This window comes from Pongo pygmaeus, chromosome 23 (assembly GCF_028885625.2).
Source record: "Pongo pygmaeus isolate AG05252 chromosome 23, NHGRI_mPonPyg2-v2.0_pri, whole genome shotgun sequence".
NCBI classification, from domain to species: domain Eukaryota; kingdom Metazoa; phylum Chordata; class Mammalia; order Primates; family Hominidae; genus Pongo; species Pongo pygmaeus.
In genome coordinates this window covers 55,870,157-55,884,094 of record NC_085931.1, presented here as the reverse complement: position 1 = coordinate 55,884,094, position 13,938 = coordinate 55,870,157, and the positions used below count along the sequence as shown (strand labels likewise).

At 55.6% G+C, this 13,938-nt stretch overlaps 1 protein-coding gene across 5 annotated transcripts in view; it reads left to right on the top strand.

The window, feature by feature from the left end:
• PHF21B (PHD finger protein 21B) overlaps positions 1 to 13,619 on the top strand; it is a 130,979-nt gene extending 117,360 nt beyond the window's left edge. For 3 of the 5 annotated variants that reach the window (XM_054469869.2, XM_054469870.2, XM_063663307.1), the window contains 7 exons: positions 138 to 214; positions 2,220 to 2,274; positions 3,959 to 3,981; positions 5,609 to 5,767; positions 8,074 to 8,149; positions 8,483 to 8,586; positions 11,470 to 13,619. In XM_054469869.2, coding sequence (XP_054325844.2) covers positions 138 to 214; positions 2,220 to 2,274; positions 3,959 to 3,981; positions 5,609 to 5,767; positions 8,074 to 8,149; positions 8,483 to 8,586; positions 11,470 to 11,688 — 713 coding nt within the window. In that variant the 3' untranslated portion in view covers positions 11,689 to 13,619. The remainder of the gene's footprint in view (positions 1 to 137; positions 215 to 2,219; positions 2,275 to 3,958; positions 3,982 to 5,608; positions 5,768 to 8,073; positions 8,150 to 8,482; positions 8,587 to 11,469) is intronic. The other 2 variants (XM_054469871.2, XM_054469872.2) reach the window with 1 other exon arrangement.
• Positions 13,620 to 13,938: the final 319 nt, after the last annotated feature.

Sequence of the window (13,938 nt, the reverse complement as noted above, 5' to 3'; positions counted from 1 at the left end):
GCCACTCTGTGGCATGGATGCTGAGCAGACAGGCTTCAGAGCAGGAGGGGATGGTGGTGCCCAGGGCTTGGCAAGGAAGCATTTGGGGTTCCCAGGGCAGGCAGGACCCAGTAACCGCTGTGTCTGTGCCTTTCCAGAAATCCAGAGCAAGCGACAGGAGCGGAAGAGAAGAAGCACAGCCAACCCTGCCTACAGCGGCCTCCTGGAGACCGAGGTGGGGGACCCGCCAGCCCCATGGCACCAGGAGGGTGGAGGTTCCCAGTGCACAGCCTCCAGGAAAAGTCCCAGGGCCTCCCTCATTCGCTTTCCTAACTACCCCCCTCGTCTATCCCTCCTGGGAGTGGGGCTGGGGAGTGACTGTAAATCATATCTCTCTCATCACCTCCGAGTTCATTTGCCTGAATGATGAGGCAAATCTCTGGTCACAGGCAGGGCTGGACACCCCGGCCTTCCTGGACCACCTCACACCTCGTCTAGAGCCTGTGCAGTGGGCTTATGGCTGGGAGAGGCTGAGGATGTGCACAGCCTGGAGCAGGCAGGCACCATAAAGAAAGGCCCAGAAGGGGCTGGGTGGGCGTGGCCAGTGCCCTTCCCTACTCCCAGTTGGAGCATCCATCCCCAGGGATGGGGGTGGGAATCGGAGAGCCTGCACCAAAATTGGTCCAGTGCAGCAGGGTTGGGACTTAAGGATGCCGTAGGGGAGCACGAGGGCCTCTCCCATGAGCATGTCCCCAGGGAGAAACCAGATCATAAATGACACCATCCTGCCCTTGTAAATGACAGTCCAAAATTCTTAGGTTAAAATCCTAATGTCATCTCCCCAAAGCCAGCTCTGCAGGGTCTGTTGGGACCTTTAGCTCAGAGGCTCAGGGCTTTCTTAGGGGCAGCGTCTTAGAGTCTTTCTCTGGGATGGAAGCCGTTTCCTTAGAGCTCCGAAGTCCAGAGCTTGGGGCAGTTGTCCTGAGGGAAACGATGTCCCCTGAGGTCAGTGCCTGGTATGTTGCAGACGCCAGCTCTGTGAGATCTGGAGGAAGGTGAGGAAAGTGCTGTCTCACTTCCCAGGGTGCGGGCTAGTCTGGGCCACTGCCCAGAATCCATGTCTTGGGAACCTGAGTTCAAGTGGGAGGGAGGCATTTTGCAGAGTGGCAGCCAGTTCCAGGCTCTGCAATTGCCCTGTCCGTGGGGAGAGCCCACCGTGGGGCATCCTCTGGCCTGGTCAGCCTGTCCACGCCTTTCCTCTGCTTCTGCCTGCCCTGCTCCTGTTCCGAGAACGTGCTCCACGTGGGCCGTTTCATACCATTCACTTCCTCTTCCTTCATCTGAGCAAGCCCTGTCCCCCGACTCGGACCCTTTGTAAGAACATCGTGGAAGTGTTTTCAGCCTCCACCCAAGGAAATGGTGTGTTCTCCAGACAGGGAGGGCTTCATTCCTTTTGATTTGTTCTTTCCTGAAAATGTGGGCTGCTCTGTGGACGAGGCATTACCCTTGCTAGGCTCCCAAGTCTGAGGCCAGGGCCAGAGACGGTGTAAGCAGGTCAGGAGTCAACCCAAGGCCCCCCGACCCTGAGCCTGGAACAGGCACACAGCCTGAGGGGGCCCTTCCCCAGGTCCACAGCCTGACCACACCGAGAGAAATGGTGTCAAATCTGGCCACACAGTGTTACAACAGCCACAGCCAAAGCCACTTTGAACCAAGGTTTAGACCGGTGTGGCCTGTGGTTGCCAAAGCCAGGACTAAGGCTGCTCTTCTGGAATGTTCCAGAAACCTTTGTCCACATGTGATGTTTAAGGCCACATGCCAAGAAGTGGAATTTGGGGGAGCCAGTCTATAGCACCCATTTCTCCACCTGACTTCAGACCCAGTTGAGAGGCAGGAGACAGACAGGTGGAGAATGTGACATGCACCGTGTGACTGTTGTGCCCCACTGACGGCCCTTCCTGAGCTAGACGCACCCACAGGTGCAGAGAGGGTGTCCTAGGCCTCCTGCAGGCAGAGCCTTTGCCGACTTCCCTGCCCCACCCTGCCCCACCCTCAGCCATCCCTGCGTGCTTCTGCCCTGTATTTGCTCCTGTTTCTGCCTCTGGCAGGGGGTGTCCAGCCAGAGCCTGGAGCCCTGGGTGGGAACCCTGTCCCAGAGAGAGTCCTGACCTGGGGTGGCGTCACCATCAAGGAGAGTCTCCAGACGATGGGGTGTGTTGTTTTGTTTTCTGTCCCTGCAGAGGAAACGGCTGGCCTCCAACTATCTCAACAACCCCCTGTTCCTCACAGCGAGAGGTGAGCACCGGCTTCAGGCCTTCTGCCAGAGCTGCTCAGGGCCGTGGGGAGTCATCCTGGGTGGTCCTCCACACCTGGCCCTGGGCAAGGCTGCCTGCCTCCCACTGGGCTGACCTGGGCAGAGGAAAGTGAGGACGCTGTGCTGAGAGGAGCCTCCCACCTCCCCGCTCCTCCTGCAGCCTGTGTGTGAGCCTGGAGCTGTGGTCTGGGAGAGGTCCACAGCCTGGGCCGTAGGTGTGAGTGTGACCGATGGGGCCTCTGCAGGTGTGACCCAGCCCAGGTGCTGCTGCTTCCATACTCCCCTGGAGACAACCTCTCTTCCCCACACGTGGGCGGCCTCTGATAGCCCTGGGCTGGGCTGGCGCCTCTCAGCCCACACCTTGCCCCCCTCCTGTGTCTGCTCTGGGCATTGGAAGTGCACAGGCTGGACAGGGGTGGGGATCTCAGCCCAGTTCTGCCTCTGCCTCGCTATGTGTGTTGGAGCCGAGGGCTCCTTCTGTACAAGGCATTGGGCCAGATCTTCAGGCTGGAACCTGGCCTAAGGCCTCTACCTGTGTCTGCAGGGCCCCTCCCTCCTCTGCCAGCCGTGCCCCAGTGCAGGACCTCAGGGAGCCACATCCCTGAATTCAGACAGCAGCAGGAAGCTGCCAGTTCTCTTCAGTTAGAAAACCATAGTCCCACGAGCAGGAAATGACGGCCAGCTTCCTGGGATTCTGTGTAGCTTTCAACATGTCACCATCCCTCCCTGGGCCTTGGTTTACTGATCTAGAAAGTGGGCCCATAGCTACCTGCTTCTCAGAGCTGGGACAGTGACTTGAAGGGTGAGTGTGACTGCACTTTGTGAGCTGTCGAGAGCTGTGCAGACGCCGGAACTGTTCTCCCACTGGGTGGCATTATTTGCAGACAGATCTGATATAGAACCTGAAAGATATGTATGTTTGCAATCATTAAAATGTTGGTTTGGTATCATTTACTAGAATGAGAGTGGATTACAGTTAAAAAAGAGTTGAAAATAAGTCACTTTGAGGGGTTCTTGGAGCGATGGTTCCTTCCCCCGGGCAGCTCACTGCCACTGTGTCCTCAGTGAGCACAGGGGCCACATGAGCTGTTCCCATGGTGGCTCCTAGCTGTGACCAGAGCTGAGATCCTTACTCCCATCATGCCCTGGGGTGAGAGCCCAGGTAATCACAGGGCCTTGTGATACCCCCATCATGCCCTGGGGTGAGAGCCCAGGTAATCACAGGGCCTTGTGATACCCCCATCATGCCCTGGGGTGAGACCCCAGGTAATCACAGGGCCTTGTGATACCCCCATCATGCCCTGGGGTGAGACCCCAGGTAATCACAGGGCCTTGTGATACCCCCATCATGCCCTGGGGTAAGATCCCAGGTAATCACAGGGCCTTGTGATACCCCCATCATGCCCTGGGGTGAAAGCCCAGGTGTCAATGGGGGCCTTGTGATATTCCCATCATGCCCTGGGGTAAGATCTCACGTATCACAGGGCCTTGTGATATTCCCATCATGCCCTGGGGTGAGAGCCCAGGTATCACGGGGGCCTTGTGATGCTCCCATCATGCCCCGGGGCAAGAGCCCTTGCCACATGAGGCCTCATGGACTCCAGTCCTTATCTGTGCTCCTCTGACGGCCACTAACTTGTTCTCCGCCCTTCTTCCCTGTGCTAGCCAATGAGGACCCCTGCTGGAAGGTACGTGTCCCATCCCTCCGTCTTCACACCTCGGGGGTGGAGAATTTTCAGTACAGTCCTCGTAGGGTCCCTCCTGGAAAGAGGGAAAGAGCCCGGAGTGGTGCAGAAGGCCTTTCGGTTCTGCCTTTAGGTGCTAAGAGCTTTGTGCAACACTCAGCCAGCTTTCCAGCCAGCCAGGCAGCGTCAAGTCGGGCATTGCCACAGGGCTCTGCTCTCAGCTTCAAACAGGAGCCCTCCCACCTCAGAATTGAGGATGCAGAGACTGCAGGGGCCACTGAGGCCCAACTGGAAGCAGCCAGCTGGTGCCCACGGGCCTCCACCCTGGCTCCACTGGCCTCAGGGTGACCTGGACAGAGCTGGCCCTCCCTGGTCCTCTGTTACCCGTCTGAAAAGAGGCTGGACTTGTTAATCCCCAGGGACTCACCCCACACACCCACATTTCTGTGATCCTGTGGGGTCCCCACCCCCTACCCCCTACCTGTGCACACACCACATCCCTGATTCCCAGAACATTGGCTGGTCATGACCTCGTTCATGGCACGATCTCAGAATTTATTCAGCGTTTTTCTTCACTGAATTTCTGATCTAATTCTAAAGGAACATTCTTGTCCCTGCATGCTTGTAATGGTCAAGCCTCGAAGAAGCAGTAGGTGATGATTGCAGTCAACTCCGGTTAGGCTGTGTCATTTTCACAGTAGCCCTGCAATGGCACGGGTTGGTGCTGGGGGGCCTGGCGTGTTTGTCTGCAAACATCTTGTGCTCATCCAGGGCGGGCATGTGGACAGGGGACACCTGGAGCCTGAGCTCTGTCCCCACAGAGCCCACAGACTTGGAAGGGCCTCGGCTTCGAGGCAGGCCGCCTGGATGCTGGTCCCGGCTCCACCTCCAGCTTGCTGTGTGACAACTGCCTCACCCTCCCTGTGTGACAACCGCCTTTCCCTCCCTGGGCCTTTGCATGACACAAGGGGTGGAGATAGGGACCTCTGAGGCCTCGTCTGAGGGCGTTGCCCCTCCTTCAGGGACATCCAGTGTCCTTGTGGCACGGGCCATCCCAGAGGAGAGCTCTCTGGTCTTTTCCAGCTCTGAAGTTGGAGCATGCTGTTGACACATGGATAGTGAACAACGAGCCGAGTACAGGGTCTTGGCCGGGGCCACGTCGCTCCTCCAGACAGCGTCCACCTAAGCAGTGGGGGCCGGGAGGGAGTGCTGCATGCATCACTGGCCCCACTCCCAGCACACGGACCTCTGGCGCAACATAGACCCTGAGGGGGCTGTTTTCTAGGCTGCAGCAGGGCAGCCTGCCTTGTTGCCCGCACCTGGCGTCCAGGTCTTAGCACAGAAGAATCAGGTTATGGGAGTCACACCAGGCCCGATTCCAATGCTCAGTGCCCCAGCCTCTAGTAAATCTGGCCCTGTGGGTGCCCCCCCTCCTCCCAGTGCCCAGGCCTGACCCCACACCGTCGCCCTCCAGGGTTTATCCCTCTCTCTCCATAGAGCTGCTGGGAAACGTTGGCAGAAGAGCGGCCACATGTAGGTCAGTCACAGCTGCCTGGGCCTGGCCCTGGCTGACCGGCCCCCGCTGACCTAGCTGTGGCTGACCTGTCTCCTGCCCTCCCTTCTCTTCCAGAACGAGATCACCCACGATGAGCACTGTGCCGCCTGTAGGCGAGGGGCCAACCTGCAGCCCTGCGGCACCTGCCCGGGGGCCTACCACCTCAGCTGCCTGGAGCCGCCCCTCAAGACGGCGCCCAAGGGCGTGTGGGTGTGTCCCAGGTGCCAGCAGAAGGTACGGGAGGCTGTGTGACCCCCTCACCCCAGACTGGCATGGAGGTCCCCACCGTAGGCAGAGAGAGACAGGGCAGAGGAGGGGTGAAAAAAAGGGCTTGAGTATAGGAAGGCTTTTTCAACCTCAGCACATTGACATTTGGGGCTGGATAATCCTTGGTTGTGGAACTTTGTCCTGTGCATTATGGGATTTTTTTTTTTTTTTTTTTTTTTTTTGAGACGGAGTCTCGTTCTGTTGCCCAGGCTGGAGTGCAGTGGCACGGTCTTGGGTCATTGCAACCTGTGCCTCCTGGGTTCAAGTGATCCTCCTGCCTCAGCCTCTCAAGTAGCTGGGGTTATAGGCGCCCCCACCACACCCAGATAATTTTTGTATTTTTAGTAGATGGGGGGGTTTCATCATGTTGGCCAGGCTGGTCTCAAACTCCTAACCTCAGGTGATCACCCGCCTCAGCCTCCCAAAGTGCTGGGATTATAGGCGTGAGCCTCCGCGCCTGGCCTATTATGGGATGTTTAGCAGTGCCCCTGGCCTCTACCCATGAGAGGCTAATGGTGGCCTTCTTTCAATAATGGCCTTTTAAAAACCTGGATCTTGCTTTGGGGAATCTAGTCTAAGGAAATCATCCAAATAGGGATAAAGTTTTGTGCACAGAGAAGCCCCACACCATTTATTTACAAAAGACTAGAGGGGAAGCAGCCTCTCCTCCCAGCAGCAGGAGAGGGTGGAATAGCCCAGCTCTGCACTCAGGGAGACATTCCGTCAGCATCCAACAGGTTTTTACAAAAAGTGTGATTCTCTGGATCGTGTTCACTATATGGAATTAAATTATAAAAATAAAAAACAGGCTTTATAGCTGCTATATAGTTTGGGAATCAGCCATCTGAGAAAAACTGCAGAGTAAAAACCCTGGGAGAAAACGCTTGGGAGTGTGGCCCCTGAGTGTGGTGGGTGGCAGGTGGCAGCAGTGCTTGGCTTCAAGTGTGCCTTCCACAGATACATGACTTGTGTGGTCATAGGGAGTTACCTTTCTTTCTCTCTTTCTTTTTTTGGTTTTTGAGATGGAGTTTCGCTCTTGTTGCCCAAGCTGGAGTGCAATGGCGTGATCTCAGCTCGCTGCCACCTCCGCCTCCCGGGTTCAAGCGATTCTCCTGCTTCAGCCTCCCAAGTAGCTAGGATTACAGGCTTGTGCCACCACGCCCGGCTACTTTTTTGTATTTTTAGTAGAGATGGGGTTTCACCAGGTTGGCCAGGCCGGTCTCAAACTCCTGACCTCAGGTGATCTGTCCGCCTTGACCTCCCAAAGTGCTGGGATTACAGGTGTGAGCCACCGCGCCCAGCCCGGGAGTTTTAATACTTTATTTCAACAAGTATTAACCATTGGGAGTTCCCATCATCCCTGGTTCTGTGGGGATCAAGGGCAGTGGGTATGGTGGGCAGGGGCTGCTGTCGGGCTGTTCCCTGTGGGGTTACCTGCCCCTGCATTGTGACTGCCTGGTGGGAGTCACATCCTTTTTTTCCTTTTTTTTTTTTTTGGTAGACAGGGTCTTGGTCTGTTGCACAGGCTAGAGTGCAGGAGCACGAGCACAGCTCACTGCAGTCTTGACCTCCGGGGCTCAAACAATCTTCCCACCTCAGCCTCCTGGGGAGCTGGGACCACAGGTACACACCACCACGGCCAGCTAATTTTTAAATTTTTTGTAGAGGTTGGGTCTCACTTTGTTGCCCAGGCTGATCTCGAACTCCTGGGTTCAAGCAGTCTTCCCACCTTGGCCTCCCAAACTGCTGGGATTAATGCCCAGCTTTTTTTTATTTACTTATTTTTTATTTTATTATTATTATTTTTTGCTTCTTTCTTTTTTCTTCTTTCTTTTTGGTCACAACTTTTTGAGGGCATGTTGAGAGGGAACAGAATTCTGTTCCCCGCTTCAGCACAGTGTGGGGGACATCGAGTCTCTCCATTTGTCCCTGGCGTGCCTGGGGCCGCTGCCCTCAGGTCTTCTGGACGTGGGAGGAAGACAGGTGATCATTCATTCATTCGAGAAGTATTTGAGCCTGCTGCCTGTTCAGGGCCCTGGTGATGAGCAGGGGGAGAGGCCCAGGATGTTCCAGCCTCGTGGAGCTGATCTTACTTACTGTGTAGCCCCTGTGAGCCGGGCCACGAGGCAAGTGTGGCCCCAGCTCCTGGTCACGGGCGAGGACCCTGCGGCTCAGACAGGGTGTGCCCCCTCAGGGTTACACAGCCAGGGTGTGGACAGTCCCAGCAGGTCCCAGGGCCTGTCCACTTTTTCATCTCCCCGTCTGCTCCCCAGGCCTTAAAGAAAGATGAGGGTGTGCCCTGGACTGGGATGCTGGCCATCGTGCACTCTTATGTCACCCACAAGACAGGTGAGGCATCCTTGGGGAGTGGGAAAGGGTACCTGCTCCCCCTCCTCCCCCACCCAGGCCTCTGGGCTCACCTTGTCCTGTGGGAGGACAGGTGGGTCCATTCCCTTCCGGGCCAGAGCACTGAAAAGTGGGATCCTGGGACCGGTCCTGTGTCCGGGGCAGGTGTGGCCAGGGGAGAGTGGCTCCAGGTCCTGTGCATTTGGCCACAGCCACCGGCTCCTTCAGGGGGATGTCCTAGGCCTTGGTTTCATCCCTTCTGCCTCTCCCATTTACTCTACGGCGCAGCCGCTCCTTACCTGCCCCTCTCCAGGGACCTGGCCTTCTCTTTTCTAGTCAAAGAAGAGGAGAAGCAGAAGCTGCTGCAACGAGGCAGTGAGCTGCAGAACGAGCACCAGCAGCTGGAGGAGCGGGACCGGCGGCTGACATCAGCAGTGCAGGTGTGCCCCGGGGCCTGGGGGAGGCTGGCCTCAGCCCTGCAGGTGTGCCCCGGGTCTAGGGGACAGGCAGATGTGTCCTTAGAACCACAGGTGTAGATCCAGGCTGGCCTCAGCAGTGCAGGAAGGAGCCAGGGCCTGGTGGACAGACAGATGTGTCATTCAAACCATAAGTGTAGATTCAGGCTGGCCTCAGCCCTGCAGATGTGCACCGGGGCCTAGGGGGCAGGTAGGTATGTCCTCAGAACCACAGATGTAGATCCAGGCTGGCCTCAGCCATGCAGGTGTGCATCGGGGCGTGGGGGGCAGGCAGATGTGTCCTTAGAACCACAGGTGTAGATCCAGAGCTTCACTGTTCACCTATAAGGCCTAGGAAGAAGACAGACTCACCAAGCATCCCCCAGCAAGCCAGTACGTGGAGAAGGCTGCGCTGTGACTCATTCAACAAATATTTATCAAGCGATTGACAGCACCCTGGCTGTGCCCCTGCTCAGGCCCCTTGGCAGGGCCCTGACCTCCGAATCTGTTTCCTCTTGTGTAAAGTGAACATAATTCCTCCTCCATAGGATGGAGATAGACAAGATAATGAAGATGATGGCTGTGGTGGTGGTGATGGTGATGGTAGTAATGGGGATGGTGATGATAGTGGTGATGGGAATATGACGGTGGTGATGGTGGTGATGATGGTGGTGGTGGTGATGATATGGTGATGGTAGTAATGATGGTGGTGGTGGTGATGGTGGTGGTGGTGATGATATGGTGATGGTAGTAATGATGGTGGTGGTGGTGATGGTGGTGGTGGTGATGATATGGTGATGGTGGTGATGATGGTGGTGGTGGTGATGATATGGTGATGGTAGTAATGATGATGGTGGTGGTGATGGTGGTGATGGTGGTGATCACAGTGATGGTGGTGGTGGTGATAATGGTGATCATGGTGGTGATGGTGATGGTTGTAATGATGATGGTGATGATGGTGGTGATGGTGCAGACCACAGTGATGGTGATGGTGGTGATGATAGTGGTGCTTATGGTGATGGCGGTGGTGATGGTGCTGATCACAGTGATGGTGGTGGTCATGGTGACCATGGTGGCGGTGATGGTGGTGATGATGATGGTGGTGATGGTGCTGATTACAGTGATGGTGGTGGTGGTGGTGATAATGGTGATCATGGTTGTGGTGATGGTGGTGATGATGGTGGTGATGGTGCTGATTACAGTGATGGTGGTGGTGGTGATAATGGTGATCATGGTTGCGGTGATGGTGGTGATGATGATGGTGGTGATGGTGCTGATTACAGTGATGGTGGTGGTGGTGGTGATAATGGTGATCATGGTTGTGGTGATGGTGGTGATGATGATGGTGGTGATGGTGCTGATTACAGTGATGGTGGTGGTGGTGGTGATAATGGTGATCATGGTTGTGGTGATGGTGGTGATGGTGCTGATCACAGTGATGGTGGTGGTGGTGGTGATAATGGTGATCATGGTGATGGTGATGGTTGTAATGATGATGGTGGTGATGGTGCAGACCAGTGATGGTGATGGTGGTGATGATAATGGTGATTATCATGGTGCTTATGGTGATGGTGGTGATGATGGTGCTGATCACAGTGATGGTGGTGGTGGTGGTGACGATGGTGATCATGGTGGTGGTGATGGTGGTAATGATGATGGTGTTGATGGTGCTGATCACAGTGATGGTGGTGATAATGGTGATCATGGTTGTGATGATGGTGTTGATGGTGCTGATCACATGGTGGTGGCGGTGGTGATCATGGTTGTGATGATGGTGTTGATGGTGCTGATCACTGATGGTGGTGGTGATAATGGTGATCATAGTTGTGATGGTGTTGATGGTGCTGATCACAGTGATGGTGGTGGTGATAATGGTGATCATGGTTGTGATGGTGTTGATGGTGCTGATCACAGTGATGGTGGTGGTGATAATGGTGATCATGGTTGTGATGATGGTGTTGATGGTGCTGATCACTGATGGTGGCAGTGGTGATCATGGTTGTGATGGTGTTGATGGTGCTGATCACAGTGATGGTGGTGGTGATAATGGTGATCATGGTTGTGGTGATGGTGTTGATGGTGCTGATCACTGATGGTGGCAGTGATGATCATGGTTGTGATGATGGTGTTGATGGTGCTGATCACTGATGGTGGTGGCGGTGGTAATCATGGTGATCATGGTGGTGGTGATGGTGGTAATGATCACAGTAATGGTGATGGTAGTGGTGGTGATGATGTGTTAGAGGATGGTGATGGTAGCGGGTCCTGGGGAAGCTCTTTAAATGCAGTGTCTCATTGAATCCTCTCTATAATGCTATGAAGAGGCTTTGTGATTGTCTCTATAATCATTTTAGAAACCATCTCGGGGAGGTTGTTATTTGCTCAAGCAGTATTTGACCCAGAGCAGATGGATGTGGGACTCTAGGCATCAGTCCTTACTGCTTTTCCTTGTTGCGGTGGTACGTAGAGAGACTGGAAAAGACCACACAGCATAACAGGCAAGAGAAAGAGCAGAAAGGTGGCTGGGAAGCCAAAGGCCTCCGAGGCTGCTGCATGTTGGCCAGCAGGAGGAGGAGGAAGAGTGTGGGCAGCTAGCGGGGGGGAGGAGGTTACATCACAGCCATGGGAAGGACATTCCCAGGCAGAGCCACACTTTTTCTAGCCCTGAGTTCCAAAACAAGCATCGTCTTCTGTGGGTCTGGCTGCTCTTTAATTGCATTTGCACCACTGCCTGGTTTTTGTGAAGCCCTCAGCCTGGTTTCTTGCAGGACTTTGTAGTGGAGGAGAGAGGGGCCCAGACAGTGGCTGCCCCAGGATGGCTGTAGAGCCGAATACTAAGACCCTTTCCCCGACCTTCTCCCCCAACAGAAATGCCTGGAGTTGAAGACAAGCCTGCTGGCCCGCCAGAGGGGCACCCAGTCATCCCTGGACCGCCTGCGGGCCCTCCTGAGACTGATACAGGGCGAGCAGCTGCTCCAGGTCACCATGACGACCACTAGCCCTGCCCCACTGCTGGCTGGGCCCTGGACCAAGCCCTCAGTGGCAGCCACACACCCCACCGTCCAGCACCCCCAGGGCCACAACTGACCCCGAGGGACCAGTCTTCACACCCACGGAAAGTTATTGGGACCCTGCTTCCACAGCCTGGGGGTTCTGTCGGCCTTAATTCATAAACACTATGAATTTCAGACAAAAATTAACCAGACAGAGGAGAGGAGGGAGAAAGAGCTGGGCGAGAGGCCTAGAGCCAGGACCAGGTGGGGGTGCGGCCCTGTGCCCTCCACATTCACAGGGGGTACCTAGGAGCCAGGTGGAGGTACGACAGGCTGGGGCACACAGCCCCACCCCCTGGCACCTCGGGGCTGCCTGGGCCTCCGGCTTCCAGGCCCTGCTCTCCACGGCCTCCCTCTGGCCCGTTGGAAGGGCAGGCTGAGGCTGTGGAGGGGACAAGCACACCCCCCAGCACGCAGTCTCCACTGAGGGCACCGCCTCTTGGTGTCCTGTGGGAGGGGGAGCTGAGAACACATGGACTAGCTGAGTGGTAGAGGTAGTTGGGACGAGAAGCGGGGTAGCGGATCTAGGTAGTTCCCCAATGCCCCACGCTCCTAGGAGGTCCACCTGGGGCGGGCGGGCGGGCCTGGGGCACTCCGTCGCCTTTGCAGAACCACCCGGGCCCCTTTCTGTCAGTATTATTAGGGTTACAAATTGCAGCTGTTTAACTTGAAAGACATTGTCGGAGGTGAGCGTGTCTGGGCACCGGGACGCCGCAGTGATCCCCGCCAGGGCCTCTGCCCTTCCTGCTCCGTCTTTGGGGCCCTCAAGGCTGCCTCCTTCCTCTTGCCAATCTCTTGGACTCAGTTTGCCATTGATGCGTTTTTCTCATGGAGTTTCTGGGCAGAGTGGAGCTGCAACCCTGTTGTGGGGGACAGCATTTGGCAGGTTTTCTCTTTGGGGTTGAATCATTCAACTTAACGACTGAAGCCTTTTCTTGTCTCCTTTGGAAGAGCCGATAAGTATTCCACTCCTCCCTCCTTGCCAGTGCACACACTATGCCAAAAAATAACTTCACACTTTTGTATGGCGTTTTTATTGTGAGATATTTAATGTGAACGGTGGGGGGGACACTGGCTGACTTCCTTTTCTGCTTCTAGTAGTCTCTGCTTCAAGGTACAAATGGGAACACCTCCCCTCGGGAAGCCTGGCCAAGCTGGAAGATCCAGCAGGTTTTTTAAGAGCCAGGTGGAGGGTTGGGGAGGAAAGAAAGGGCGGTGGCCTCGGGAGGTTCCGGCCTTTGGGGACCAGACTTGCTGCCAAGGGCTTCTGCATCCAGGGTGGGCAGTGCCGGCTTGTCACCCTCGCCCCATTCCCACATCCCGGTCCTGAGGGACTTAGCACAACAGGATAAGCGTCCAGGAGCCACAGGCTCCCACCCCAAGCATATCACATGGTGCCGAATTGCACTGAACACGCGTGTGTGCATCGCACGCGGCCACGACCGCAGACACGCATGCACACACGCAGAGGTGCAGAGCGAGGAGGCCGGCAAATCCCGCAGCTGCCACGGTCCCTCCTGTCATTCTCACGACTCCGGGAGAAACTGTGCTGTATGATACAGATCTATTTTAATACACTTAACACTGGGTGAACAAGATTTTTATATTCTTTTATTGATGAACAAAGTGAACCGTGTGAGGCACACGTCTTCTATATTGGCTACTCTGTGCCAAGTATGCATTACCGCGTGGCTTGCGATGTCCATGTCTTCAGCTTCCTTTTCTGTTGGTTTGGTTTTCTTCGCGGATGGATTGAGTTACATGTTTTAACAGTGTAATGGGGAGGATATGAAAGGTTGGACCCGGGAGGGGTAGCTGCCGACGTGTCTTGAGATTGCTAGTTTTTTTTTGGACCAAGGAGGACCGTCCAGTGGGTAGTGAGGATAGAGAAAAAGTGTTTGTCTTAAATACGCCAATGTAGCTTTCCTTCTTTACGATGCATTAAAGTCGATCGATGATTTCAAAGCCCTGTGGTTTTGGTGTCCTTGCCTTGCGGAGAGGCCCTCGGGAGTGCCCGGGGCAGCCAGGTGAGCGTTGGAGAGTCTGGAAATCAGGGTCCTCTCCCACCCCGAGGAGGGAGGAATGGAGGGAGGGAAGCAGGAGAGAGCTCGGTGCCCTCCACTCGCTGACCCCCATTCCCAGCCCTCAGAGGCGGCGGGTGACCCTTTAGGGCTAGGATTGTGGGTGGAAAGTCTCGGAAACCCAGCAGGCCTGTCACTGCAGAGCCCAAGGTGGTGCCCTCTGCTCCCTCGTGGGTTCCTGCCTCTCAGCCTGGCAACATCAC